The following is a 27,570-nucleotide window of genomic DNA, read 5'->3' as shown; positions in this document are numbered from 1 at the left end:
GATATTCAAATCAATTGAATTGCGATTTTATTCCTGATTAGTCCGTACTTTATACGTTTGAAAAGACAAAAGGTTGAATTGATAAACGATAATCATCGTCCAATTTTTTTTGTTTAATGCTATGTATATGTGGTGAAGGAACAAAAAGAATACGTGCGTATTATAGAGTACATGACATCAAAATAATGTATATCAGTAAATGTACCGAGATTGACCGCATAAGAAGCTTTCCATATAACTCTTGCCCATTACTCTGTATAATTACAAGATTAACATCTCTCTCTCTCTCTCTCTCTCTCTCTCTCTCTCTCTCTCTCTCTCTCTCTCTCTCTCTCTGCATCAATTTCATTCATACAAGATTCCAAACAAAGAGAATTGATAGAAAGTGAGATTTTCAGAATTTATTGTCTCCGTCTCTTGTCCTCTCCATGGCTTCTCGGGTCTCTGACCATTCCTAGACTTATTGATCCGTCTAACAATCCTAATTTATTATTCTCTCCTCCGTCTCCCCTCATGTTGAGATCATCAGTAACGCCTCGTCTCACTCCTCTCCGGCTCACAGGACACTGCCATGGTTGTTGATGCTGAATCCTCCTCAACAAGGCTTCTTCATTCATGTGGGGTTTCCAATAGTTTTGCTTTTATGAGGTTATTACAAAAAACACATCACTTCTCTTCTGTGTCTGAGGGCGACAACAACAACAACAAGAAAGACATTTTCTTAGGATCTGATCATCACCAAGTTTGTAGGAGAGATTGTAGTTTCATGGCCGATCAAGAAGAGCCGAGAAGTACTACTTCTAGGTTAAGCTCCAAGGACGACCACGACAACAACAACAGCAATAGCAATAACAATAATAATAATACCAACAATGAAGCTGAAGATCATGAGATGAGACAAGAAGGATGGCTCCGGTTAAGCACAGGCCACGAGGATGATGTTAAACAGGATCTTGACAATAAACATCAAACCAATCAAACGGCTGGGATGGACTCTTTTCTAGAGCTTAACCTTTACTCTGGCGGTTCAAATAGAGAAGAAAGAGTTGGCCTTCCATTGATGCCATCTATATTTCATCATCAACATCAACCATTGATGTTCCCTACCAGGCCTGATCAGGAGACGATTGGTTCTTGGGCGGCTGCGTTTAGAACGCCTTTTGTCCCACAAAACCTAGTTCAACCATCATCATCATCATCATCATCATTATCTGCTTCTTTGATGATGCCATTCATAGGACCTTACTTTGGTCGCTCCAATTTTCAGCACCAGTTAACAGGGAACAACAATAATAATAATCCGGATGTGGTGGCTGGTCCAAGCTCGAGTTTTAGAGTCATTGATCCTCCCAGGCGACCCCATTCCGGCATTTGGTTCCTCCTTCAAGCTTCTCAAAACCAGTAAGTACTAAATTTTAACTTCCAAAAGACTTTGTTTTCGATTACAATTATTTGTTAAAGTACTAATTAGCGGCTTTGTTTTGGTGAGCGTCTTAGGACAAGAGAACCATTCTTGCCTCAGATACCCAAGAGCTACTTGAGAATCAAGTAAGTGTATATTAAGATTCTACCGTTCTCTGAGTATATACTATAATTAATGACAGATAAAACGACGTCAATTTTATCAAGAGTTTATTGCTAATTAATTTTGGTGTTCTTGGATTTTGTAGGGACGGGAAGATGACTGTTCGAATATTGATGAAATATTTGGTCAGCAAGTTGAGATTGGAGCACGAATCCCAGGTTTTTTACTAATCTCGTTAAATCTTTGATTTTACTTTCTTTAGCTTTATTATTCTAGGTTCCATGTACACGTTGCTTGCCGTAATTACAATCTCCGTAGTTGCTTTCAAAAAGCAAAACAAAAAAAAATCTAGAACTTCACATAAATACTTTTTAAGCATGTAAGATGATGAGAATAGTACGATAAAAACAGAAACATTTTAGTAAAAGAAAAGAAGAAAACGTGGAAAGGGTACATTCATGGGGGTTGGTGTGAGGAACATGACAACAACGTCGGAACTAAATTGCCACAAAAGTGTCTCCATGTTAATTAGGTCACAGGTAGATGTCGTTGCTAGGTATAAGCCGTTTAGTTATTTCTTTGTTTTTATATGCTTATTATCCATAAATTGATTTTCAACCTTTTTGGAGTTTGTCTTACTTGCTCCTTTTTATAGTTTAGGGGTAATTGATTAACGGTCGAGCCATTAGTTAGCCTACTGTGTTCGACGTACAAAATTCTCATTTGAGATGAGTGCACCCTTTAATTTATTTCTTTTATACATCGTATACATGATAGTCCATTATCCATCCATCTACCAACCAACTTAATTATACAAAACATAAAATTTTAGAAACCGATTCCTTGTAAAATTATTCCGTGCGTACGTTTTTAAAGTGTTTTGAGTACATTTCAAAACTATAAATCAAGCTTTTTACCAACCTTTTCGAAACTAGAAACCCAAATATCCGAAAACAAAACGTGTTATCGGTATAAACTATAATTTTTGAAAGAAATAAAAAATTAAGTTTCTCCTTTTTACTATATATAAATTACTTTTATATAGCTAATTGCCTGGTTCCTGAAAAATATAGGATAGTATAGTCTTGAATCAAATCTACGAAACATTTTATATAAGTTATGAGTTTACCGTTTTCGGATGCATCGGAAAACATTTATTGACCTATGTTACTAATTACCTAATTCGAAAGAGAGTTTTTTTTGACAAAATTTTGAAAGATAGTTACCAAAATAATACTAATTTATAACCACTAGAAGTTGTTTAGTTTAGTTTTATCTAGTTTGGATATGTACGTCTATGACATTATACCGCATCGTTTAGAAAAACTCGGTTCACGAAAATAATCGTATTATGCATGTAATATATATACATTGGCAAAAAATACACGTTCAACTGTGACTATAGCTATATCGCACGCTTCTTCCGTAGCTAGTTATTATCTCGAATGATGAATACAGTAAAGTAAGTTCCTATCATATGCATGCTGACTTTGAAACCTTACGAGTCGAATTCATGAAACAAAAGTGTCCTTTCCGTTTATCTTTTGGTGAAAAAATAGAATTCAATTTCTAATAGTATTACGTACGATGCTTCTCGTGCAAATTTAATCATTGATGTGTGTGCATTTATGCGCTCGCTTACCCATGAGGCCATGATACGCAATTTTTATGATTCCTGATTAATAATTACATTTTTCTTGTCAACGAATAATTAGAAAGATGGATACTTCTTTTCCGAGCGAAGGGATAATTCAGTGTTTTTTTTTCTCGCTAAATGATAATTCAGTGTTCAAAGCCCAGTGTGTTGTGTGCATGGAACGTCACTAATGGTCTTTTGATAATTACTAGCAAACGATGCATTATTGCTTTTGATACGTGAACCCTTTTTGGGTCCAAATGTTTTTTTTTTGAAAATAAGTCCAAATGTTAAGAAACGTGAGCCCTTTTTCTCTTTTTATTTATTTTCCTTGCACTTTAAAACAAATTTGGAAGTCACACACACAGATGAATGAATCTTTTGGACGCCGTACTAGTCTACGAGATTGCATGAGCCGTTTAGATAAACAGACTGTACAGACATAAACCAACCGTACACGTAGGTTTGTCTTTTAAGAAGAATTTGATAGCCTGCTTTGATCCATGCATTTATTTATCGAACATTGCATAGAAAAGTACTTAGAAACGCACACAGCTTATATATAGTTCTCATTCACATAAATAAAAACATAAATTTTTAAAGAGTATAAGACAATTTCATTGATGACGATATTTGATTGTTTGGAATATAAAATAAATCAGGTTGTTGTAAGCATGTTTTCCTGAAACATTCTTTAGAAGTTATAATTAATCTAGACGCAGATAAAATAAACTATAATATTTAGGTCAACTCAATGTTTATAATTTACTCAAATCGCTAAATTTTTCTGTCTTGTTGCATTAATCCATGCCATGAAGTATGACAAATGGAACGAGATAACCAATATAAAATTTATATGTATGTATGCATGTCTACAAATTATATATTTGTTGTGGCCATATCTTGATCAAATAAGGTTCTTCAACAGTCTGTTTATTTCTTGTACATTTCTAAGTATATATTTTCAAATGATTTATGTTGATTAACAATTCATATAAAATAGCTTAGACGGCAATTAATGGATTTTGTTATTTGATGATAAAATAGCATTTTTGTGCACATATACAAATAGCAAACGGAGAACATTAGTCATCATATCAGTTTGTAATATATATAGATCTAAATATATATATAGATCCAAGGACTACTCATTCCGTTCTATAAAAATAGATGTTCTGCAAAAAAAAGTCACACAAAAATATTTTTTGTGTATGTATCTACAAATTTTAGTTATTTAAGAATATAAATCGAAAATGGATAACATAAATTTAACGTGTGTAAAAATATGAAAATCTAATTTTGTAAAACATATATATATATATATATATATATATATATATATATATATATAATATACATTATTTAAAAAATTAGTTAAAATTTATTTATTTATTCACCCAAAAATATGGTTGCGTCCACATGTAGTTAAAGTTTTTTTACCATTCATTGAAGTTGTAGTTATGTGCATTCATATACGTGTGTGTGAAATATTTACATAGTATATAATGATGTGAATGTGTGTGTATAATTGAGTTGGGTAGGGCATAGGTATCAAGAGTGTATAATAAATATGACTGTAATGATTAGGCAGCCATAATCCGACTTCGTGGTGGCATTGTTCTTCCATTTTTTCCTCCTCTTTTAAGTCTCCTTTGACTTTTTAGACGTACGAAAACAAAAAGTTTTTAAAAGCGAAAAGTATTCCATAAATTTCAAATTTCCGTCGCTCCACATGATTCTTTTCTCAACTCGGCCTCATTCCATTAAATAAATATTCTCAAAAACAATTACCTAAGTATAATTTATTTATTCTATTGTACTAATACTAAAAGTAATCTAAAAGTTATTTCAGGCTTTATTTTAGTAAAGAGCATAAAACATTTGTTTGTCATTTTTGGTTTTCGAATTGTTAGATAACCAGAATATAAAATGACACATGTTATTTTATATGAAAACAGCAGATACAAAAAACCTTCAGAAACTAGATCAAATTTGTGTTTTTTTTGAAAGATCATATTTGTTTTCTTGATGAGCCCTGATGGAAACTTTTTGTTTTTCTTTTACAAGAGAAATTTTCTTTTGGTTTGAATGCCAGTTACATTTCAGTTTATATATCATGAAAAATTGTATGTAGATGCCTATAAATACGACTTTCATTAAAAAAAACTTTTGATGATATTTCAAAATGTTACAGTAGATGCCTATAAATACGACTTTCAAAAACCCTTGTTTCCATATACAATTAAAATTAAAACATAGAATAAACTGATGCTTAGATAAACCGTCATGCTTATGTTAGAAGTGGCTCATCAACACCAGCGATATTGCTTAAAAAAACCATCAGCGATATACTTCTCTCCCTTGGTATAGCTATGCTTGTTACTTGTTAGTGTCTCGTGTAGGACCCTTTCTTCACAAAACCCCTAGTAAATTTGGTGCTTAAAAGACTTTTTCCCCCATCAATCATACTCATATCCTTTAAGTGCTGCACTTTCTTATTATATATTAGAGGATCGTATATATACAATCCTAATCCTAATTTAGCAAAATCTAGTCTCTATCGAGATGTTATGAGTTCAACTATAAGCAGACTTCAAATAGTGTAAATATAAGTTCATTGCCAATACAAACTTGACCATGTAAAATCTAAAAGGCACGTCTCACAAATACTCGCTTAGACTCCAAAATCTAGGTAAAATATATTGTAGAATATATAGATGCCAATGCGATTTTGTAGGCTAGTAAATGTTTTCAAATTGACAAGCTCGTAAGCAACTTACATATATAAGCATATATTGATAAATAATGTGTTTTACGTGGGGGAAAAGCAATGCATGAAGTCGCCCTCAACAACAGAATCGTTGCAATTTGCTGAAAGAAAATTGCATTTTTTTAAAAAGGAACAAAGTGGCACTAAAGGGTAGATAAGGAGCCCTGAACATGATGTCCTTTTAAGCTAGTGATGCGATGCATGCAAAACATTTTAGTATATATGTATATCCCGACTACGACTTCTATGGTCCCTATTTTATATTCAATTTTACATTATGTATGTAGGTCCCTTAGTGAAAAATAGATATATTAAGATGTTGATATGTGAGACAGAACACTATTTTCATATGCTAACCAGATGCTATAATTTATCTCAACCGTAGATGATATCCCACTAAAAACATAAATTTGCGACTTAAATGCTTTTGGGTCGCAAACTTGAAATCAAAACGTAAAAAGAAGACGTGCATGAGATGGTGGTAATTTTCTCGTGGGGTATAGTTAGGGCCTAGGCATAGGTCTCCATTTAGTATCTTCAATTTAGAAAACTCTGATCCTTCTCAGCATATAGTGTCTTTTTTATATGATTTCATCAGTTTATCTACACCTAGTTTATCCTTTCAGAACGTAAAATTTTCAGTTTACAGCTACCAAAATATTGTAAAAAATAAAGCTATTAAGTATAGGAGCAGGAAGAAATATTGATAAATAGTAGTAGGAGAATGGGTTAGGATGGTTTGACACGTTTGACACGATTGAAACATATGTTGAATCTAAAGATTGACTTATAGTTTCTATAACGTTTAATTTGCTTTGTGTACACTTGGATATTCAATTGGAACACAAAGTTATAGAATTTTAACCTGAAATGGACTCATAATGCTCATCACTACGGCATAACATTAAAGTCTTTTTCGAGAAGTCCTTGAAAAAATGCATTACGATTTACGGGTAGAAAAAGGGTAGGGACACGAAATGATTGAGATTTTGGACATCGTGGGTACCATTCAAATTTCAAATTTATAATCAAGTTAATTCACTATATCGTGAATATGTGTTGCATTGTTTTCTTTAACTTATTATGTGAAATAAGTGGTGGAGTCATTGTTGGTGATGCTCTTCTTTAAAAGCAATATATCGTGTTAGAAAAAACAGGAATCTCTTAGAAGTAAAGTAGAGATTACATAATTACGGCATTGCGTATCCACTTTGACACGTTGCAATTTCCATCACTCTCCCTCCGTCACCTCTACGATGCAATGATCTCATTACATCAAATAGTAACATACTCATATATAGCTAGAAAATGTAGAAACTTCAGTGATAATTTCTTTTAGCTTTGGTCTATGTTTTTGTGTTAATAACTCTAAGAACCTAGTTAAATTATTACTGTGTTTAATAGGACTAATAGTATTATGATTTTATATTTGTAAAATGAAAAGCAGGTAGAGATAAGATGCAGAGGGCAAGAACTGGAGCCAGTGTTGACACTACAACATGTGAGAGATACAATTTGGAGAGGAAGCAGAGACAATTCTTCTATTTCACAAAACCTTACCTTGCTTCCAAACTCATCTACCTCTGATCATCTCATGGTCCTTCATTATGGTAGGACTCTTTTTTAATTATCCATATATATTCCTATAATATTTTCTCCACTATATTTATTTTTAACACCATATTATTCTCAATAAAAACAACTGCCCACCCTCTCTTTTAACTCAACATCCCACCTTCTTCAATTGTCTTCTTCCCTCTCTTTTTTTTTGGCGGGTGGTTTTGATTATTTATTTATCCTTAAGGCCCTTTTTTGTGCGATTTGTCGAATGATATATCAAGAACAAAAGAGTATCTAATTCAGTAGGAGTGTGCATGCCCCCGATTGATGTTTTTATTGGTGTATCTTCTGGGGCTGCGAGAACATTAACGCATGAACGATGTATCCAATATTTATATGCATTGTTTTTTCATGCTATTCCTTAATCCTTACTGTTATTCTAGGTCACTTCTGCTTTGTGTTGGTGTTTAATGTTTGCCTAGACAAAATGGCCTCTTTCGGGCCATGATCGTACCAACTCAATACCAAACTGGCCATATAAAAATTTCAGGCCTTGTGTGAAAGATCGATACTCTTATCCACTAAACCCAAACCATAAATGGATGGACCAATATCTAATTTTCAAGAAAGCAAGATAGAATATGGCCATGGCCCATGGGAGCTTACATTTTAGTCCAAGCAATGTTCTGTGCCATATGGGTTTTGTGCCATATGGGTTTTGTGTATCAAGATTACGAATACAAATTGTAGAGGAATAATTCTCAAAAATTACTTTTTACAATTTTCTCTAATTTAATACTACTTCTTCCTTTTAAAAGACATACGTTTTAAAAAATTTATACATATCAAAAAACATTTTTAACTATAGTTATAAATAAATAATTTTTGGACCTATTCTTATTATAACTTTTCCGATAAAATTTAACAAATATAACTAAAGTTAAAATTTACTATCTATCATTATTACATAATAAAATATAAAATATTTTTTGAAACAATTTTTTTTAAATAAAGATAATTTTGTTACTGGGAGTGTTTTTTTTTACGCACGTGCCAGACAATTAAGTTAAGCCCACTGTTAACTTTGGTTTTACTCCTTCGGTTAGTAACTAATCAGACTTAACTAAACTCCCTTTGTTCTGTTCAAACTTTGCTTTAGACTAAAAAAAAAACAAAGTTGTCTTTTGTCTGACTCCATAAACACACCACCATCACCAAGAAGATCTAGTCTAGGTCTGTCTGCATCTCGTGCCTTTCCAAGATGGAGCGTGCACGCACCGAAAGCCCCAGCTACTTCCGTCAATGGAACGGCGACTCCGGCACCACCAATGCCGCCTCCGCCGTCGCACCTTCTTCCCCGGCGCGTCATCACCACCACGCTCGATCGTCTTCCGTCACCGGGATGTCAAACGTGAAGCGAGCTCAGAACGTCGCCGCCAAAGCCGCGGCTCAGAGGCTCGCCAAGGTCATGGCTTCGCAGACCACCGACGACGACGACGAAGACGATGACGACGGTGTCGGTGGCGATGGCCTAGATTTCCGCTACGGCGCTCCTCCTCTCTCCTTCACGAGAAACAATGCTTCTAAACCTAGACCTGCTGCTGCTGCTCCTCCCAAGATCGGCAGATCTTCCTCCCCTGCGGTAAATCTGCTGCTCATTTTCGAAGTTTCTATTTTTAGAATGTGAGAGATCGATTGAGACCTGATTATTACCATTTTTAGGAATGGTAGTGGTAAAGGAAACTAGTAGTAAATGTTTTCTAATCAGAGATTTGATCCGTGAATGTGCAAAAAAAAAAAACAGGTTTCTCGGAACTCTCCAGCCATGTCTGTTCGAGCAGCAGCATCACAACAACCACCTGTTCCGCCTAGCAAACTGTCTCAAAGGAACCAAACCACCATTCCATCATTACCAGTTGGAACTCCTAAGAATCAGCAGACTGAAAAGCGGTGAAGAAACATCTTCATTGCAAAAGTTTGCAGCTTTGTTGAGTTTGTGTGCTTGATTGTGGATACTGTTTTTGTCATTGCAGGGTTTTACCTGATATTGGGCATCTTGGTGTAAAAGATTCGAAAGATCAGCATGAAGCATCAGCACTTCAAGATGAAGTATGTTTTTCTTTCTTCTTTTGATGTGTAGATATTCTGATTGTGAAATGGAAACTGATAGTTTATTTGCATTACAGCTCGATATGCTGCAAGAGGAGAATGAGAGTATTCTTGAAAAGGTAATAAAAGTCTTCTCCTGCTTGGTTTTTATTTATCTCCCAATAGTAGCTGCTTTTGTTTTACGTTTTGAGTTTGTTTAACAGCTTAGGCTTGAGGATGAGAGATGCAAGGAAGCAGAAGCCAGGGTTAGAGAGCTTGAGAAACAGGTAACTGTGCCCGTTTTTTTGTCTTTATTTTTTTTAATACTGTTCTCACACTTGAGACAAACTTTAGGTGACTTCTTTGGGAGAAGGCGTATCTTTGGAAGCTAAACTTCTGAGCCGGTAGTCTAAATCAATACAATTTCTTGCCACTTTCTTGTCTTTCGTGTTGAATTTAAAATGCTTACATGACTGTACTTTGTCTCAATGCTGCAGAAAAGAAGCTGCTTTGCGTCAAAGAGAGGTACTCCAAAGTCTGAGCGCCCTCAGGATTTTCTATCACGTGATGATTTTGGTTTTAAGTATGTTGTTGTTGCTTTTAGATTTATTGATTTACTAGCACTCTCTCTGTGACAGGCGGCCCTTAAAAATGCAAAACAGAATAGAGAAGGGGCTAATAAGGAGACTACTGCTCTCCGGGCTCAAGTAGAGGTAAGCCATTTTTTTCCATCAGTGTGTCACATTTTATTGTGAGGTCACTGAGGTGCTAGTTAATGAAAATGTAGAAATCTTATATGTTCTATGTTACGTTTTTGATTCAGAACGCAAAGCAAGAGGCTGCTGGTGTAGTAGCACAACTTCAAGTAGCGGAATCTGAAGTCAACGCTCTACGAACAATGACACATAGAATGATACTGACCCCAAAAGAGATGGTCTGTTTTCATGTTTTTTCCAGTCTACACATAATCATTGTCCGGTTTAAGTAAAAGACCCTTGTATGCTTTTCAGGAGGAAGTTGTTCTTAAGCGGTGCTGGCTAGCTCGGTATTGGGGCTTAGCTGCCAGATATGGTAAGTGCTAGATGGGTATATAACAAGCGTATCTAGAATTTTTGTTCCATCTTTTGCATATTTGCATTTCAGGCATATGTTCGGACATCGCTACATCAAAGTACGAATACTGGTCATCTCTTGCCCCTCTTCCTTTTGAGATTGTTCTATCAGCTGGGCAGAAGGCTAAGGAAGAAAGTTGGGAAAAAGGTAAGCAATCACTCAGTCATGCTACCGACTCTTCTAAGATTTTTTATCACTTCTCATCACTGTAAACATATCACTTGGCTATGAAATCATCTGACCAGATTCTGAGGAGAACGAGAAGAGGAGCCAGCTCGTTCAGGATATAAATGATCTAACAGGAGAGGGAAATATTGAAAGTATGCTCTCTGTGGAAATGGGTCTGAAGGAGCTAGCTTCTTTAAAGGTTTCTATTATCATGTTCTCTCTCGTTTTGGTTCATGCACTCCCTCTTTCATTTTTTCTCATCGACTTTACTCCTTCTTTTGAAGGTTGAGGTTTCCATAACTATTACACTTGCCCAGCTAAGGTTGGCCAATACTTTTCGACTATCTGATCCCGGTAAGCTTCTTTATTAGCCAGAGAAAAGCGATTTTACATGTCTATTCTTGTTTGATATGCAATTGATGTATTTTTTTGGTTGTTTTCTTTCAGAGTTAAAATCACCAGGTGGTCCTAAGTCTGTGGAGGCACTTGGTAAGCTTATTAAGCTTATGTCACTGAATTTCTAGGTCAAGATCTTGGTGTTATGAAATTCATATGGTAGTGAAATGCATAATCAGCAACATTACAATGACAAAACTCCTGATAAAATTAGGACAATGAACTACATAAATTGATTGTCTAATATTCTTTTTTGCTCAAAAAAAAAGAAAAAAAAAACTCTTATATTCTATGATGGCATTTCATATGTACTACAAAGAGTGCAGACAATTCTTGTTATTCTTGAGGATTATTATGACCTCATTCTGTCTCTTCTTTGCAGAACTGAGTCCAGAAGAGTCTGAAGATGTTCTCTTCAAGGAGGTACATAACCCCCAAAGACCTTTCTCTCTTTCTCTGCTCCCTGCTATATCTTCTCTTTAATAGAATTTTCTGTTATTAGAGTAATTTCTTTAGCTCAACTTGGTGTTTATATAATCTCAACGCTATGAAATCCTTTGGAACGTTCTGCAGGCTTGGCTCACGTACTTTTGGAGAAGAGCCCTGTCACTTGGCATAGATGTGGACATTGCAAGAGAACGTCTTCAATTCTGGATTAGCAGGAGTGCACACTCTCCATCTTCACATGACGCCATGGAAGGTACAATCTAACATACCAAACTACTTTTTACCAAAAGAGGATACAAGGCTAATTGGTTAGTTTTAATTTTCAGTTGAGCAAGGGCTAACTGAGCTAAGAAAGCGGCGGATAGAACGCAGATTGTGGGAAGCCTCCCGGTCCAACCAGTAATCATGACCATGGACCCCAGGATTCCGGAACAGTCATGTTACCACAGCTTTAACAGTATTATTGTATATCTTTCTTCTTGTGTGGTTCGAGTACTTTGCTGTGAAGAAAATGTTAAATCCAGTTTTGTAAACTGAAGAATTGCATTTGCACTACTTTTAACATATAATGTATCCACGTTTGCACTTTTTTTAATTTGCAGACTCATTCTTGTTGGATTAGTACCCAAAATAGTATCTACAGATACTAATACAGACACTAAAGATCACCAGTAATCGTTGCAAGAGCACTTCCCCTCCTTGAAATGGTGAAACCTTCTAGAATCTCGGATGATGATCTCATGTCCTGTAACCAAAGACACATGTTTTGCAAACTCATGGCAATCTGGGCATGCCCTGAGATTCTTGAATACCTTGATAGGTCCACGGGTATTGCCATTCACCGATATCAACCCATATGCAATAGCAAGTCTCTCGCTATGATCAAGAAGCTGTTCTCTCCTCTCTGTCATACTACACTGGAACACATCACCTTCCATAAAATCATCGAACTCCTTGAGCTTCTCATAGATCTCCTGAGTTTGTGGATGGTGTTTATCACCCACTATAAACCGATGAATCTTACCCTTTTCTCTGATCCAGCTGCAGCTCAGTTCCTTCTTCAACATCTTGTCATTCATTAGTTTCATCATCTCAGCAGCTTCTTCCCATCTTCCAGCCTGCGTATACAGATTAAACGGTAGAACATATCCAGCTGTATCTTCTGGATCGAGTTGGCGAAGTTCCTCACCAGCAATCTCCCCCAGTTCGAGATTCTTGTGCGTCCAACACCCACTTAAAAAGCATTTCCAGCTCATTGCATCAGGTTCAAAAGGCATACTCTTCATAAACTTGAGAGCTTCCTCTAATAGTCCCGCACGGGAATAAATGTCGATCATACAATCATAATGGTCAATAGTTGGAGCCACGTTGTACTTTGGAAGCATCGTGTCCAAGTAACGCTTGCCCTGTTCAATCAGACCTGCGTGGCTGCATGCTGTTAAAACCGCAATAAAAGTCACAGAGTTAGGCTTCATGCCACAACTCACCATTTCCTCAAACAATCTCAGAGCTTCAGAGGCATTTCCATAGTAGGCATGACCTGATATAAAAGCTGTCCAAGCAACAATGTCGGGATTCTCCATCGACTCAAAGACTGCACGGGCGTCATCTAAGCAGCCACACTTTGAGTACATCGTAATGAGAGCGCTTTCTCCATACTGAGAACCAACCAGACTTCTTTTTATAGCATCCCCATGGACTTGGCCACCAATGTTGCAATCTGCAAGTACAGAACATGCTTGGAATACGCTAGTATATGTGAACGAATTCAGAACCGCTGCACTTTTGCTTCTCAAAGACTTGAAAGTTTTAACGGCCTCTTCAAATTGACTCATCTGGCAGTATCCAGAAATGATTGCGCTCCATGAAACATCATTTGGTTCACTGATTTTTCCGAATGCGAGAAGAGCAGACTCGAAGCTGGAACATTTGATGTAACAATCAACAAGAGGAGTTCCAACCGAGACATCAGACTCCAGGCCAAGCTTAACAACACATGCATGAATTTGCTTGCCGAGATTAACTTCTTCAAGAGAAGCACATGCTTTAAGAACAACTGAAAACACAAAACTGTCCCACTCAACACCTTCCGTTACCAAATCCACAAACAGTTTCAAAGCATCTCTTGCTCTTCCAGCTTTAGTATAACCTATCATCAACCCCGTCCAAGCCACCGGTTTTTTAACTTCCATCTGATCAAACACTAGCTTAGCACCCACTAACCAACCACATTTCACGTACATGTTCAAGATCCCAGCCTCTATAGATGCATTCCCCAATAACCCAGCACGTATAACATGACCATGAACCTGTCTACCAACACCTAAAGCACTAGGTTTCACCAAAGACTTCAACAGTGTAGTATAAACAGAAGAAGCAGGCTTCTCTCCCGACTCCAACATCCTCGAAAACAAACCAAAAGCTTTATCCAAAAGACCTCTTCCTGCATAAGCAGACATCATCGTCACTCTAGAAACCGTGTTTAACTCAGGCATTTCATCGAACACTTTATCTGCATCCTCCAAACTCCCGCACTCGCAGTACATCTGCAACACGCAGTTCCGAAGAGTCACGGAAGGACTCTCACAGTCCTTTCGCATGCGATCGTGAAGGAGTCTCCCGTGAGATAAAGACCTTAACTCTCTGCAAGCCTCGAAGAGACACTGGTAAGAATACGGAGCGACGGAGACGCCAGCCTTATCCATTTCTCGGAAAAACTCAAACGCCTCGTTGAGCTTCCCGTGTTTAGACAAGGAGACCAGATGGAGATTCTCGACTTGCCCTTGCTTGTGCTCGATTTTCACTGAAGAAGTGGTGCTCGATTTCAGAGATACCCACGACGGAATCTGATTGAAATTCGCGGGCTTTGTGACCGGAGCTCGTGAAGGGATGTAAGAGGATTGTAATGTGAGGATCGTCGTCATTGTTGGTTGATGAAAGACTGAAAATTTCCACACAAAAAAAAAGTTTAAAGCTTTTTTTTTTCTCCGACCAAATGAAAGAGCTAAGCTCTGTTTTAATTACAGGCCTACAGAACTAACTGGTCAAAACCAATCATCGTTTCGTTAGTTGGTAACTAAAAACGACAGCGTTTTCTGGTATTAACTGAAAAGGAGGGTTTAAAGTTTTCATCTTTGGCGTCTCGCCGTTCTCTCTGTCTCTCTCTCTCTCCATTTCTTGTCTTAAACCTATCAATACACATTCTCCTCCGATGGCGGCTGCTAGGGTTCGGTGTCATTGCAATGCCCTTTTCACCAGCCACCGGAACTCGTCGACGCTACCGATCTCTCCGAGCCGTGTCGATTTCTCACCACTGAAATGCCCGAGGAAGTTCTTGTTGTCCGTTGGAGATGGCTCATCCTGCGTGAGGAATGTTTCGGGTTCATGCCTCAAAGGCACTGTGCGAGCTGTTATGGAAGAGGAGAAGACAGACGTTGTAAAGGAGGCGGAGGTGGGAGAGAAGAGATTCACGTGCGTGATGAAGTTTGGTGGATCCTCGGTGGCGACGGCGGAGAGGATGAGAGAAGTGGCGGATTTGATATTGGCGTTTCCGGAGGAGAGTCCGGTCATTGTTCTTTCCGCCATGGGGAAGACAACCAACAATCTCTTGCTTGTAATGATGAAAGCTCTCTCCTTTATACTTTGTTGTTGTTGTTGTTTAAAGTTTTGAATTTGAGCTTCTGATTTGTTGTGTTAGTTTAGGCGGGAGAGAAGGCTGTGAGTTGTGGTGTTTCTAATGCATCTGAGATTGAGGAATTGAGCATTATAAAGGAATTGCATCTCAGGTTTTTTTGATTAACTGCACATTGAAGTATCACTTTCTCTGCTTGGTGTTGGTTTTGATAAAGAATGTATTTTTTTTTTGTTGTTGTTTCAGGACAGTGGAAGCGCTCAAGATCGACCCCTCTGTTGTTACATGTAAGAATCAGTATTGTTTGCTCATGTAACTTTGTACACTAGGAGCTTTTAAGGCTCATTGTGATGAGTTTGGTAAATATTCAAGAGCCTATTGCGTTCTTTTCTTTTTTTTTGTTAATGTGGGAAACATTTTTTTTGGCAGCGTTTTTGGAAGAACTGGAGCAACTCCTGAAAGGTATAGCCATGATGAAGGAGCTGACACTTCGAACCAGAGACTACTTAGTCTCTTTTGGAGAGTGTTTGTCTACAAGGATTTTCGCAGCTTATCTTAATAAAATCGGTGTTAAAGCACGCCAAGTATGTCCACCATCATATTCTTTTAGTATTTATTTTGTTCTCTCTCGAAGTAGTATATATATTTTGTTTTGTTGACTAATATGAAAACCATGTTGAATGTGTATATACTTTGAACTTTGCAGTATGATGCATTTGAAATTGGTTTCATAACAACGGATGATTTCACAAACGGGGATATCTTGGAAGCAACGTATCCAGCTGTTGCCAAGAGATTATATGATGATTGGATGCATGATCCTGCTGTTCCTATCGTAACAGGTTTCCTTGGGAAGGTATGTCTAAATAAGCTTGCTATCTTCAGAATTTGTATTTGAAGTTGTTGTGTGGCTTGCCTAATTAGTTAAAAATCAATAATAGGGTTGGAAAACTGGTGCGATTACTACATTGGGTAGGGGTGGTAGTGATTTGACGGCAACCACAATTGGTAAAGCGTTGGGTTTGCAAGAGATTCAGGTTCTTCTACAGCCTTAAAGCATAGTATTTTTTTTGTTCAAACACGGTGTATACATCTCTGTTAAGTCTAGATGTTTCTTTTTCATTGAGCAGGTGTGGAAAGATGTTGATGGTGTTCTTACATGTGACCCTACTATTTATAAAAGAGCTACACCAGTACCCTTTCTAACATTCGATGAAGCAGCCGAGTTAGCTTATTTTGGTGCACAGGTACACTCGTAGGCAATAACACAATTAGCAGTTATTAGCGGCAACACATAGTACAGTGATTTAAGTAAAAAACTATTTTTTTTGCTGCAGGTCTTGCACCCACAGTCAATGAGGCCAGCAAGAGAGGGTGGGATTCCTGTTAGGGTTAAAAATTCTTATAACCCTAAAGCTCCTGGAACTATCATCACTAAAACAAGAGACATGACCAAGGTTTAGAGTCTCTCTCCAAATCTCTGTTACTTTTTTTCTGTCCTTCACACCAAAACCAAAATCTATGCTTCTTCTCATGACAGACAGTTTTAACGAGCATTGTTCTGAAACGCAATGTGACCATGCTTGATATAGCAAGCACCCGAATGCTTGGTCAAGTTGGGTTTCTTGCAAAGGTATGCATTATACAATTTCAGCTCATTATGTGGCTGAAGTTTCAGACACTCATTTTCTTTGCAAACCTCGCTCTTCTGGCTAGGTATTTTCGATATTTGAGGACCTGGAGATATCCGTAGATGTTGTTGCCACTAGTGAAGTCAGCTTATCTCTGACATTGGACCCGTCAAAACTCTGGAGCAGGGAACTGATTCAACAGGCAAAGTTCTTCTTGTTGAATCCCAAACACTTTATTTTTTCCAATCTATATAATAAAGCATGCTTTATTCAAAGATCTTTCCCTTGTAAACAGGAACTTGATCACGTAGTTGAGGAACTTGAGAAAATTGCAGTTGTGAATCTCTCAAAAGGAAGAGCTATAATCTCTTTAATTGGGAATGTTCAGCACTCCTCCCTGATTTTAGAGAGGGTTAGTGGATCTCCTCCCCCTCCTTGAATGTTCTCATCAAGAAAGACATCTCTTACCTAACTGTTTTCTTACTACACATGCAGGCGTTTCATGTTCTTCGGACAAAAGGTATCAATGTCCAGATGATATCACAAGGAGCATCCAAGGTAATGATAATACACTGACTGCTTATCACAAAACTCTCTTTTAAGTACACCCCCTAACAAAATTTCTCTGTTGCAGGTAAACATTTCTCTTATAGTAAATGATGATGAAGCAGAAGGATGCGTTGAGGCTCTTCACAAATCCTTCTTTGAGAGCGGTGACCTCTCAGAGTTACTGATACAACCCAGACTTGGCAACGGGTCACCCGTTAGGACAATGCAAGTAGAAAATTGACTTTGACGAGCTCATTGCTTGATCTGCAATTTTTCTTTGTATTGCTTCTGAGTTTCTATGTTCTGTTTGTTTGTCCGCTACTTGTTTCATTTGGTATGATAACGTTTTTCTTGGACCATTTGTATGATCTATTTTATTTTTAACCAATAAGAAAAAGAAATATATTGAGATGGTAACTAAATTATAGTTCACAGATGGGTGTTTGGTACAAGAACATTGGGCTAAAAGCTGTGCAGTTGTGTAAGCATGTGGACAAGCTCATCACTTGAAGGCCGATCTGCTGGAAAGTCAGAAAGGCAGATGATGGTGATCCGTAAAGCCATTAACATCTCGTCTTCCTCCACTTCCTCCCCAAGTATACTCTTATCTAACGCTTCCCTTACTTCTCCGGATTGCTGCAAATGCTTCAGCCACTGTCCTAAGCTCCCTCCGCTTGCACCTTCTATAGAGAAAGGAAGGCTCGGGTCTCTCCCGGTTAAAAGAACACCCAGTATCATCCCAAAGCTGAAGACATCGCTTTTGTCTGTATATCTGTCACAATGATTTGCATTACCTACGTTAGTACAAGAGAGTTTAACTCAAGAGGATGGTAATGATTCTACTAAGCAAGCACCTGTTAGTTTGAGAAGACTCAGGAGCAGAGTAGCAAGACACTCCTGTGTGTGAAGTGGGTATGATCTTGGCCAATCCGCAATCAGCAAGGCGAGGCTCAAACTCAGAATCCAACATCACATTTGTAGGTTTCAAGTTGTAATGAAGGATCTGTTGCTCACAGCTGAAATGGAGATACTGAAGCCCTTTCACAATTCCAACAGCAACTCTCAGCCTGATCTCCCATCCAAGCTCCACTTCTCCAGCTCTAACCTTGTTCATCACATCCTCAAGACTACCATTCGGTATGTAATCATACACCAGGGAAAACTCATCAGATTCACGGACATAAGCTCTTAAACTCATAAGGTTCCTATCCCTTAACCCAGCAAGAAGCTCAAGTTCCTTCTGCAACCTTCTCTTAACCGACTTGCTACCATCTGGTGAGCCATTTCCTTCAAGTGAGCCTAGTCTCTTAACTGCGACAACCAGACCATTATCAAGCACCATCTTGTAGTACTTACCGTTAGGGTCAGAGCCAAGCAACTGGATACCATTAGCAAGAGCTGCGTGAAGAGACTTAGGTGTGATCTTAGGGGAAAACACCACAGGGCCTTTGAGAAGTGGCGTCTGTTTCAAATACTTGACAGTGCAACGGACCAAGAAAGCTAACGCTAAGGCCGAGACCAACCCGGTTAAAACCCCTGAAACTATGCTGACAGCAATAACCTTGGTAGTGATTCTTGATTCGAGTGGTGTAGATGAAGGTGGAGCTGTGGATAAGTGTTTCACAGCTTTCCGCCGACAACTTGCGGCGCTTGTGCTTGTTCTTGAAGAGAAGACTAAGAAGATGAACAAGAGAATATAGACAGTCTTGCAACTTCTTTGCTCCATTGAAGAGAATAAAAGTTCAAGATTCGGACACAAACTTGTGTAACCAAGAAAGCTGAAGCTGTTCAAAGCTAAAAGAAGAAGAAAAAAAAGTGAAGTCTTTTTAAATGCTACAGTCTTCTCCCAAACGCACACATATATTCTCGAGAAAACCAATGAGAAACACTCGCAAGAAAGAAAGAGAAGGAAAAAACAAGGAATCTTCAACTCAAAATCTTAACAAAGAAGATGAATGGAATATCACTAGTTCATAGATTCTTATCTGGAATTTATCTCTCTCTTTTCCCTCCACAATTAAAAAAAAAGCAGAAAATTTCCAAGAAGCTACAAACAAAAACTCAAACTATTGTCTCAAAATAATCAAAAAGGAACAAACTTCAATGATGTTTTTTTTTCTCCCTTGGTTTCTACATACTCTGTGGTTGAAAAGATGAACCAAACAGACAAAACTATCTATCAACTGTTTCAGCTCATTTAGTCCAGCAACCAAACAAACAAACACACTCTCTAGACTCTCTTTTCAAGACACAGTATCTGCGAGACCGTGAACTCTCTCTCTCTCTCCTCACAAAAAGCATGACCATCTGTTACACATACACCAAATAATTACAAGAAAAGAGGAAAAATGGGTTCCCGCCTTAGAGTGGGACCTCATAATGTCAGATGGTCATGGTAAAACATGGGTCCCGTCGCCACGTACGCGGACGAAAGGCAGCTCTCGCTGCTCGCTTTGTCATGAGTGGCCGAAAGCAAAGACATCGTGTTCCGTGAAGAAGGAGATAGATCTACGCCGTTGAGTTAGATAAAGCTAAGTGGGATGTAGACCGTTGGATGAGGGGGTCTAAGGCACGGGAATGTGTGCAACTTTTCTCTTAGCGTGTGAAGATTATTACACAAAAGATGTTCCCTTTGTTTGTCTGAGAATAATTTGCTTTTACTTGTCCTTTCAATAATTATAATTTTTTAAGTTTTTTTTTGTTGGCTAAAGTAAAAAGCTTTTGCTTTTATTCAAAGTGAAGTCTTGTTTTCATATTTGAACTTAAAGACTATTGTTCTTGTATAGTTATCATGTCTCAGCTCAGATGCTTATTAGCTTCGAATCGATTCTTGTAGGGGACAGAGATTCGAAACCAAAACCAATACCATAGATTATATAGCTAATGAATGACTTATGGTCTAACACTTCTGCAAGAGATGAACAAGCCGCAAGTTGCTTACACGTTACAACGCATGACTTGACAAACTGAGGATGCCTATAGTCGTAAACATCATCAAATACACACAACACGACACACTATTAACTTCCCATTAAGCAGAGCCTATATCCATCACAAAACATCAATAATACAAATACTATGGGGCTAAGCTTTGCTCGAGACAAAGTGTAGGATGAGGACAATCAGAGGCCCTTCTTCTGAAAGTAATGATGATTGAAACATCATATCTCCCAAGACTTCTGTGCCCTTAAAGCTTCTTTCTGTATCTTTTTATCAGCATTGTCTGTGATTGTAACCATTTGCAGCTTCTGAAAGGAGAGATAGGACTTCAGCATCAGTAAATTTCGACTCTGCAGCAGTGTCAAGAGCGGTTTTTCCTTCTCCATTGACGGCTTCTGGGTCAGCTCCCCTGCAAAATATTCACCCAATTTGTGTTACTAACCAATAGGATCTACCAAGAGAATACGTTGAGAGATTTTTGCCAAGTCACCTCGTGAGTAGCAGTCTTGCAACTACCGCTTTGCCTCTGAGAATACAGTAGTGGAGCGGCGTTTGACCACTTGAATCTGTAGCGTTTACATTTGCACCATACTGCAGCAAAAGCTCCACCATCCCAATGTCTGCCTTCTCGCAAGCACAGTGGAGCAGAGAGCAACCCCCAGTTTCCTCTGGTGGAACATTTGAAGAGCAACCTGAGGAAGTTCTATCGAGCAACTCGTTTCTTAATCTGAGTAGCACTTCCTCACGCGTTGGTGGCCTCTCTGGTATTAACATCACTCTGGAAAGTGTCAACGAAGAGCTGGAAGATGATGGTTGGTCATACACAGAGTTCACATCAGCTTCACCGTTGACAATAAACCTGTAAACAGACTTTTTATCATTGGCAGACACAGCATCCCACATTTGTTGTGCAACTGATTGTGGGAAATCGCAGTCTCTTGATCTCCGAACAAATAGCTTCTCAGCATACTGTGAAATGACACAAAAAGAATGTTCTAAATAAACTCTGATATAAGGAAGCAACCAAAGGGTAAGAAGCTTACAGACCTTAGCTTGTATATACTTCTCCTTGACAGATATCATATCAGCATAACTAGGTTTTCCAGTGACAAGCACTCTTGATTTATCAGACCTGCGCACAGTTATTATCTCTATATGAATAATGTTCTTATAGCTTTGGATGGAGGGTCAACAACATTTCAATTATAAACGGAGAGGTTTTTACCCTGTTAAGCCTGGATCAACATGGAAGGCGCTCCTTGAATGAAGCAGCTCCTCCCAGACTGTGTTCGCAAAATTGTTTCCAAGAGCTTGGAACAAAGTTATCACAGATGGCTCCCATACTTTCACGTCTAGAGTGAGTGACCTAACCTGTAGCAACGGCCATGTTCAGATTCTATCACATCCTTATCCTAACAACAATATGTCGACAGATCATGCTCTAACAATTTGAATTGCTAATGAGCATCAAGCAAAGAGTCACTTCAAGATTCTGATGAACTTGTAAACCTAGATTATACCTTCGATATGTGCACACCAAGGTTGCGGTGAACACCAGAACACTCAATACAGACAAGAACACCTAGGTTTAAAGAAGCCCAGTCTGGTTCAGGAGCTCCACAATCCGCACATTTGTCATTCCCAAAGACTTTTCTCAGGACATCAATGGGCTTCTCACCCTTTCTAATGGACCGTTGCGGCTGGAAACTTCTAGATGGCCTTTCATTGTACCCCATAAAGCTCCTCTCACATACAAATTCATCACTAGTAGGATGATCATACTCAGAACTTTCATATGAGCTGCTTTCACTAGCAGACCGATGGTGACCACTTTCCATGGGACTACCAGGGACCTGAGAACTAAGTAGTGATGCAATCACCCCAGTGATCTTTTCTATCCAATCCATTTGATCGAGTGCACTCTCAGCCTGCACTGACAAACAATTAAGTAAATACTGAGTGAAAACTATCAAAGGCCTAAGGCAGCAACAAACAAACAAACACACTCTGAATCAAACCTGCAATGTGTAGTTTTTTGAAGGTGAAATGATCCTAAAGCAAAACCTCAGGTCTGACTGATCAGCGTCGACTTTAATCGTTGAGGTAAGCAAGTTCACTGTATGACGAGCTACAGACTTCTCATCATGTACACCACCATGATTATTCGAAGAAAGCCACCTACTGAGAAGTCCAGAACCAAGCTCGGAGCTATTCCTCTGTCCAGAAAGCTGGCTCCCAGACCCCTAAACATCAAACCAACTAAGTCAGTGTGTGCAAAGATTAGTTCAAGATGTTGCATTGCACTAAAATACAGACTTACAGATGGTTTGCTACATTGTTTCCGGTAATAATACAGCATTCCTCGGCTGTCAAGAACAAAAAACCGTCTTTTCCAGTCTCCTCTCAAGTTTGAAGAGCGTTTAGAGAGATAACCTTGCCGTATTGTTTGCACCTGAAGTACCATGAAACGTTAAATACCATTCTTGTGAAGGTGTCTTATTCATATGTAAAAAGGACATTAAATTAAACCTTTCCCCTTGCTGCAGATTGCATTACGGCATCTATCATTTTGTGAGAGCTTCTACCAATCGCTTGTATACCATCTCCATTTGGGGATCCATTAGCACTGTTTGAACCATACCTGCTCTCTCGATCAACCTGTCTTTTGTACTCCTGCATCTTCTCGTTAAGTGCTGCTTGTTCATAATTTGATCTCTCTCTGGACTGTTGTGCATAGGTCAACACCTGCAAAAAAAAAAAGTATTGCGCTGTGAAAAGTTTATCTAAGCGTTCTCAACACATTACTGACCTGTGAAAACACATATAATCTTAGAAGAGAGTTATAGAATTAAACGGACCTGATTGATATATGGTTCCATCTGATGTAGTAATTCGTAACCCTGAAAGCAGCCACATAGTCAGATCTTTCACAAACCCTTTTCAGACTATTTTAATATTCTTAAGAAGCTAACTTACTTACCTGTTTGAAGTAGCGAAGATGTGCATCCATAGTTCCGCTGACTGCTTCCAAAAATTCAAATCTTTTCTTAGCTTCAACATTAGAGAGGGTAGTCACCTGAGACAAAAGGAAACAAAAGATTACTCCAGCAGTAGCATGAATGTGACAGGAGGGTATATCAATTTGAAATTAACAACCAAGATTAAACAAAAAGAATATTACAAGGTTGAATCGAGCTTGCTCAAACATAGACCTCGAAGAGTGAAGTTCCTGACAGTGTCAAATGTGTTAGTGACAGAAAAAAAAACGAAATACTTGATATTCCAATAATTTGTTCTAAACTTATGCACCCGTACCTGTTCTAAAGCAGCAGCAACGTCACTTTTAGTACCTTTCCTCAACGATAGAAACTTCTCACGGGCCTAAACCACAATAAGAACTTAATCAGTTAATCTGTTCTGAAACAGATATCAGTTATCTTCGAAACTAGAAACAGAAACCATGTCAACAGAGACGAGAACACGAAGAGAAAAACCCTGACCAAAGGAATATACCTGATCATAAGTAAGGCTAGCCTTGTCAAAGCGCTTCCGAGCTTCCTGTGGAGAAAAAAAAATGATCTCTCAGGATTACTAACTACTAGGGAAAGCAGGGGCCAAGAAGAAAGCAAGAAGCTTGTACCTTAACCTCATGCAAGTCCATATTGGCAAATTGAAGCAATCTGTCGTTCAATATGTGTTCCACCTGACAATGAAATAACTCATCAAAACATATACCAGGGTTGATAAGACTTGATCTAATTTGGTGGAAATCTATACAATGTCCTAAGGTGAAGCAAACTATATAAAAGCCATTTGCAGTGAAGGAAGACAAAACTATCCTACGTTGATACCACATAGGAGGCTTCAGAGAGAGACTATGCATACAGTAAAAAAAAACTAGCATACCTGTGACCGAAGAACTTCTTTATACGTCCCAATTTCCCTTAAAGCAATTGTAAATTTCGTCATTACAGGTCCTGTCACGGCAAGTTAGGGTCTATTAGCACCTTTGGTGAAACTGAGTTTTATTTTCAAACTTTCAAGATATTTCCACAGCGTCAGGTGAATCCAGTAACATAGCAAAGATAGAACAGAGAGCAAGAGCAGGAAAAGCAACTCTTAGTTTGTACAATTTAAGGCCTTATAAGTCAGTGCATAAAAAAGTAACAATATTCATACAAGAAAATATGAATTCTCAGTGATTGAAAAATAGTATGGATATGCTACTGAGAGTTTCGATAGGCAATAGGCAGTGGGAAGTCATACTCATACCTCCAAAAGCCACACTAATTGGATCATTATGGCCACCACCAAATGTTTCAAGTGCACTGGCGAAAGCAATGTCTCCATCATAAGCCTCGCCCAACCCTTCACTGAGAAATTAAGCACAATCTCATACGTTAGAAGACATGTTTGAGCCAGAAGACATGTACAATCCTCCTATAAATATATATAATTTTGGAGCATACGTGTATTTCCGGCATCCTTTGTAAAACTTGAGACTTCTTTCCCGCAATATTTCTGCACTCTCCTCCATGCTTTGCAACTGTTTCAGAGAAAAGAAAAAAAATAACACAGTAAGAATAGCACACAACTAGGAGGTTTTAAGCAGAACTTGAGCTACACTAGGAACATCCTTTCCATTTAAGTTGTAATTTATGCTCACTAAACCCGTGAGCATGATAATACAAGCTAAGAGGATACGAGTGTTACAGAGCAGCTTCATTAGAGTGAGAGACTAAGCATATGAACCGAACTGTATCAAAGGTTCATTTCACACCACTTATTGACACAAAGTAAAGGGCGAATACGCCGTCAAGGTAAAAACTTCCAGTGAAGTTCCATAATAGTAGTTTAGGGGGAGGGTATAAGTGTCGGCAAACACCCAAAATTCCAGAGACATTATCACATCTTAGAGGCTCCTACAGGCTTAAAGTTTGTATCTTTTCACAACTTAAAGGGTAAATCTTGCCAGATATGACACCAAAAATCTAAACCTGAGACGAACGCTAAAAGACTCGACACGTGAGGACAAACGTTTGAAAGAGACCAACAAGATATGTAGAAAAACAAACCTGTTTGCGGAACATGGGAGAGTCATCAAGCTTGGTGAAATGCATTTTGAGTAAATGATTACTACTTCCCTTTCTTCTTCCACCCAAACACCAGTTCACATCACACGGAAGAAACCAAAACAAAAAAAAACCTAAAAGCTAAAGGCAAGTATGTCTCCCAAGGACGCCATAAACGAAGTACAGACCAAAAAAAAAAACAGAAAAACAGAGATCCTCTTTCCCTCCAACCTAAGCTTCCCGAACTGACAAAAAGAAACCAAACCCCGATGATCTTCCCAAGTCTCGAGCTAAGCGTGGTTTTGTCTCTCAGACAAAACTCTCAGTGAAATCGAGAGAGGAAAAACAGTTGTGTGTGTGTGTTTTTTAGATGCAAGTGTCTCGGGAGTAGAGGAGAGAGAGACAAAACAAGAAGTAGAAGAAAGAAACTTCACCGTCTTCGTGATTTTTTATTTTTAACCGAAAAAGCGGCGAAACTGTGTCGTACAATTACCGCCGGAGATATGGAGAAGGCTGGTGAGAGACGGCGTCGTTTCGATGTTGTAAAATTAAAAGAAGAGGGAGAGTGGAGAGAGGACTCTGTCTCTGACTGTGGTCGTCATCTGAGAAAACAAGGACTCCCTTATCTCACGCGTTTTTAAGACGCGTGTAATGTTGTGGAGCGAAATAACGATGCGCGTGTAGTGAACGCAGTACGTATCCGTGGAGTGATGATAATAGCTAAGGGCGGGTGTGGGACCCGTGCTCTGGTTGCTTCTCCATTACCTTTTGTTCCGGAGAGACGACAGAGTGGTCCGTGGGGTATAAATAATTAAAGATATTTTTTATTTCTATTAAAAATATAAATAAAACTCTTATTATATGGTGGGAAAAAATGGTAAAGCAAAAAGAAAAGGGAGTTAATTTGGAAAAAAAAATGGACACCCCCCAACATCTTTTACTTTTTCGTTGTTGGCAGACTTTACAGTCGACTATGAGATTCAAATTCACATTGTTTTTATTAGGGAAAATTCCTTAAAAATACACAGACTGAATTTCTTTTGCTGAAAAAATACACGAACTTTTTTGGCTTCCCAAAAAATACACAAACTAATTTTGATTGTCCATAAAATACACAAACTTTTGAATTTTGAAGATTTCACACCTCAATTTTAACGGTGTAAACAGTGACTAACAGAATAGTAAGACGCCGTTAGACGCCGTTAACTCTGATTAAAAAGTTCATGTATTTTATGGACAACCAAAATTAGTTCGTGTATTTTTCGGGAAGCCTAAAAAGTTCGTGTATTTTTTCAGCAAAGGAAATTTAGTATGTGTATTTTTAAGGAATTTTTCAAATGGAGTTTGGATATTTCATATACTATTCAGAGGCTGAATATCTGGACCCAATACATATCCAAAATTTTATATTTGTAAACTTTCGGTTTGGTTTTGGACCAGATATTTTCGATCTGAAAAATCCAGATCCGGAAAAAAACGGCCCAAACCCGACCCAAAGACCTGAAAAAAACACATTCTCTATCACATGATACAGGTCCGAAATTTTATATTTGTAAACTTTCGGTTTGATTTTGGACCGAATATTTCCGGATCAGTTCTGATTCAAGTTTTTGAATCCAGCTAGACATTTTAGCCGGATTCAAAAACTTGAATCGGAACTGACCCAAAAATATTCTTTCCAAAACCAAACCAAAAGTTTACAAATATTTGTTGAGTCCAATTTAGTTGAAATCTATCATATATATCTAAAAATTCACAAACAACTCTAAATTTTACATTGAAAGTTTCATATTAATTAAAAATGTTTTTGTTACAAAAACAAAACTAAAAATATTGCAAAAATAATAACAAAATTGTTAGCAGAAAGATCTTGTTGGATTGAATCTATTCGTGTCGATTTTATTAGGCTCAAGTCTATTCGGATCAGTTCTTTTTGGTTTCAATTCTTTCAAATAGAAGAGTTTTGGACCCAACAAATATTTGTAAACTTTCGGTTTGGTTTTGGACCGAATATTTTCGGGTCAGTTCCAATCCAAGTTTTTGA

General features: G+C 38.0%; 6 protein-coding genes across 7 annotated transcripts; 3 read left to right on the top strand and 3 right to left on the bottom strand.

The window, feature by feature from the left end:
- Positions 1–302: 302 nt before the first annotated feature.
- Positions 303–8,164, top strand: LOC108817213 (protein LAX PANICLE 2). 2 transcript variants are annotated; one of them, XM_018589856.2, is made up of 4 exons: positions 303–1,401; positions 1,498–1,548; positions 1,671–1,743; positions 7,376–8,164. In XM_018589856.2, the coding sequence occupies exons 1-4, from the start codon at positions 572–574 to the stop codon at positions 7,556–7,558; spliced, it is 1,137 nt and encodes a 378-aa protein (XP_018445358.1). In that variant the 5' UTR covers positions 303–571; the 3' UTR covers positions 7,559–8,164. The 2 variants fall into 2 exon arrangements, with proteins under 2 accessions (XP_018445358.1, XP_018445359.1); XM_018589857.2 differs by having other exon boundaries at positions 7,379–8,162.
- A 478-nt stretch (positions 8,165–8,642) lies between these two features.
- LOC108817221 (coiled-coil domain-containing protein SCD2) lies at positions 8,643–12,291 on the top strand. Its single transcript, XM_018589864.2, has 17 exons — positions 8,643–9,133; positions 9,296–9,441; positions 9,525–9,600; positions 9,678–9,719; positions 9,804–9,866; positions 9,934–9,983; positions 10,077–10,104; positions 10,218–10,292; positions 10,403–10,513; positions 10,590–10,650; positions 10,723–10,839; positions 10,938–11,059; positions 11,145–11,214; positions 11,308–11,349; positions 11,639–11,679; positions 11,830–11,956; positions 12,030–12,291. Exons 1-17 carry the CDS (start codon positions 8,753–8,755, stop codon positions 12,104–12,106), a joined length of 1,629 nt encoding a protein of 542 aa, XP_018445366.1. The 5' UTR covers positions 8,643–8,752; the 3' UTR covers positions 12,107–12,291.
- On the bottom strand, positions 12,216–14,726 carry LOC108817219 (pentatricopeptide repeat-containing protein At5g13270, chloroplastic). The gene has a single exon (XM_018589862.2). The coding sequence runs from the start codon at positions 14,625–14,627 to the stop codon at positions 12,369–12,371; it is 2,259 nt and encodes a 752-aa protein (XP_018445364.1). The 5' UTR covers positions 14,628–14,726; the 3' UTR covers positions 12,216–12,368.
- Positions 14,727–14,837: 111 nt separating this feature from the next.
- On the top strand, positions 14,838–17,936 carry LOC108817220 (aspartokinase 1, chloroplastic). Its single transcript, XM_018589863.2, has 13 exons — positions 14,838–15,316; positions 15,406–15,488; positions 15,581–15,621; positions 15,764–15,918; positions 16,041–16,190; positions 16,276–16,371; positions 16,465–16,581; positions 16,672–16,791; positions 16,875–16,967; positions 17,051–17,167; positions 17,261–17,377; positions 17,461–17,523; positions 17,600–17,936. Exons 1-13 carry the CDS (start codon positions 14,915–14,917, stop codon positions 17,753–17,755), a joined length of 1,710 nt encoding a protein of 569 aa, XP_018445365.1. The 5' UTR covers positions 14,838–14,914; the 3' UTR covers positions 17,756–17,936.
- LOC108817222 (inactive leucine-rich repeat receptor-like protein kinase CORYNE) lies at positions 17,903–19,981 on the bottom strand. The gene is made up of 2 exons (XM_018589865.2): positions 18,369–19,981; positions 17,903–18,286 (listed from the first exon to the last, which is right to left on the bottom strand). The coding sequence occupies exons 1-2, from the start codon at positions 19,238–19,240 to the stop codon at positions 17,977–17,979; spliced, it is 1,182 nt and encodes a 393-aa protein (XP_018445367.1). The 5' UTR covers positions 19,241–19,981; the 3' UTR covers positions 17,903–17,976.
- Positions 19,982–20,360: 379 nt separating this feature from the next.
- On the bottom strand, positions 20,361–26,065 carry LOC108817780 (ADP-ribosylation factor GTPase-activating protein AGD3). The gene is made up of 18 exons (XM_018590571.2): positions 25,530–26,065; positions 24,924–25,000; positions 24,727–24,827; positions 24,361–24,431; positions 24,095–24,157; positions 23,968–24,012; positions 23,770–23,835; positions 23,636–23,683; positions 23,435–23,530; positions 23,313–23,354; positions 22,984–23,199; positions 22,775–22,906; positions 22,473–22,697; positions 21,975–22,382; positions 21,680–21,825; positions 21,502–21,586; positions 20,945–21,423; positions 20,361–20,863 (listed from the first exon to the last, which is right to left on the bottom strand). The coding sequence occupies exons 1-18, from the start codon at positions 25,572–25,574 to the stop codon at positions 20,728–20,730; spliced, it is 2,481 nt and encodes an 826-aa protein (XP_018446073.1). The 5' UTR covers positions 25,575–26,065; the 3' UTR covers positions 20,361–20,727.
- Positions 26,066–27,570: the final 1,505 nt, after the last annotated feature.

This window comes from Raphanus sativus, chromosome 7 (genome assembly GCF_000801105.2).
Source record: "Raphanus sativus cultivar WK10039 chromosome 7, ASM80110v3, whole genome shotgun sequence".
In the NCBI taxonomy this organism is placed as follows: Eukaryota; Viridiplantae; Streptophyta; class Magnoliopsida; order Brassicales; family Brassicaceae; genus Raphanus; species Raphanus sativus.
This window is presented reverse-complemented; position numbering and strand designations above follow the sequence as displayed.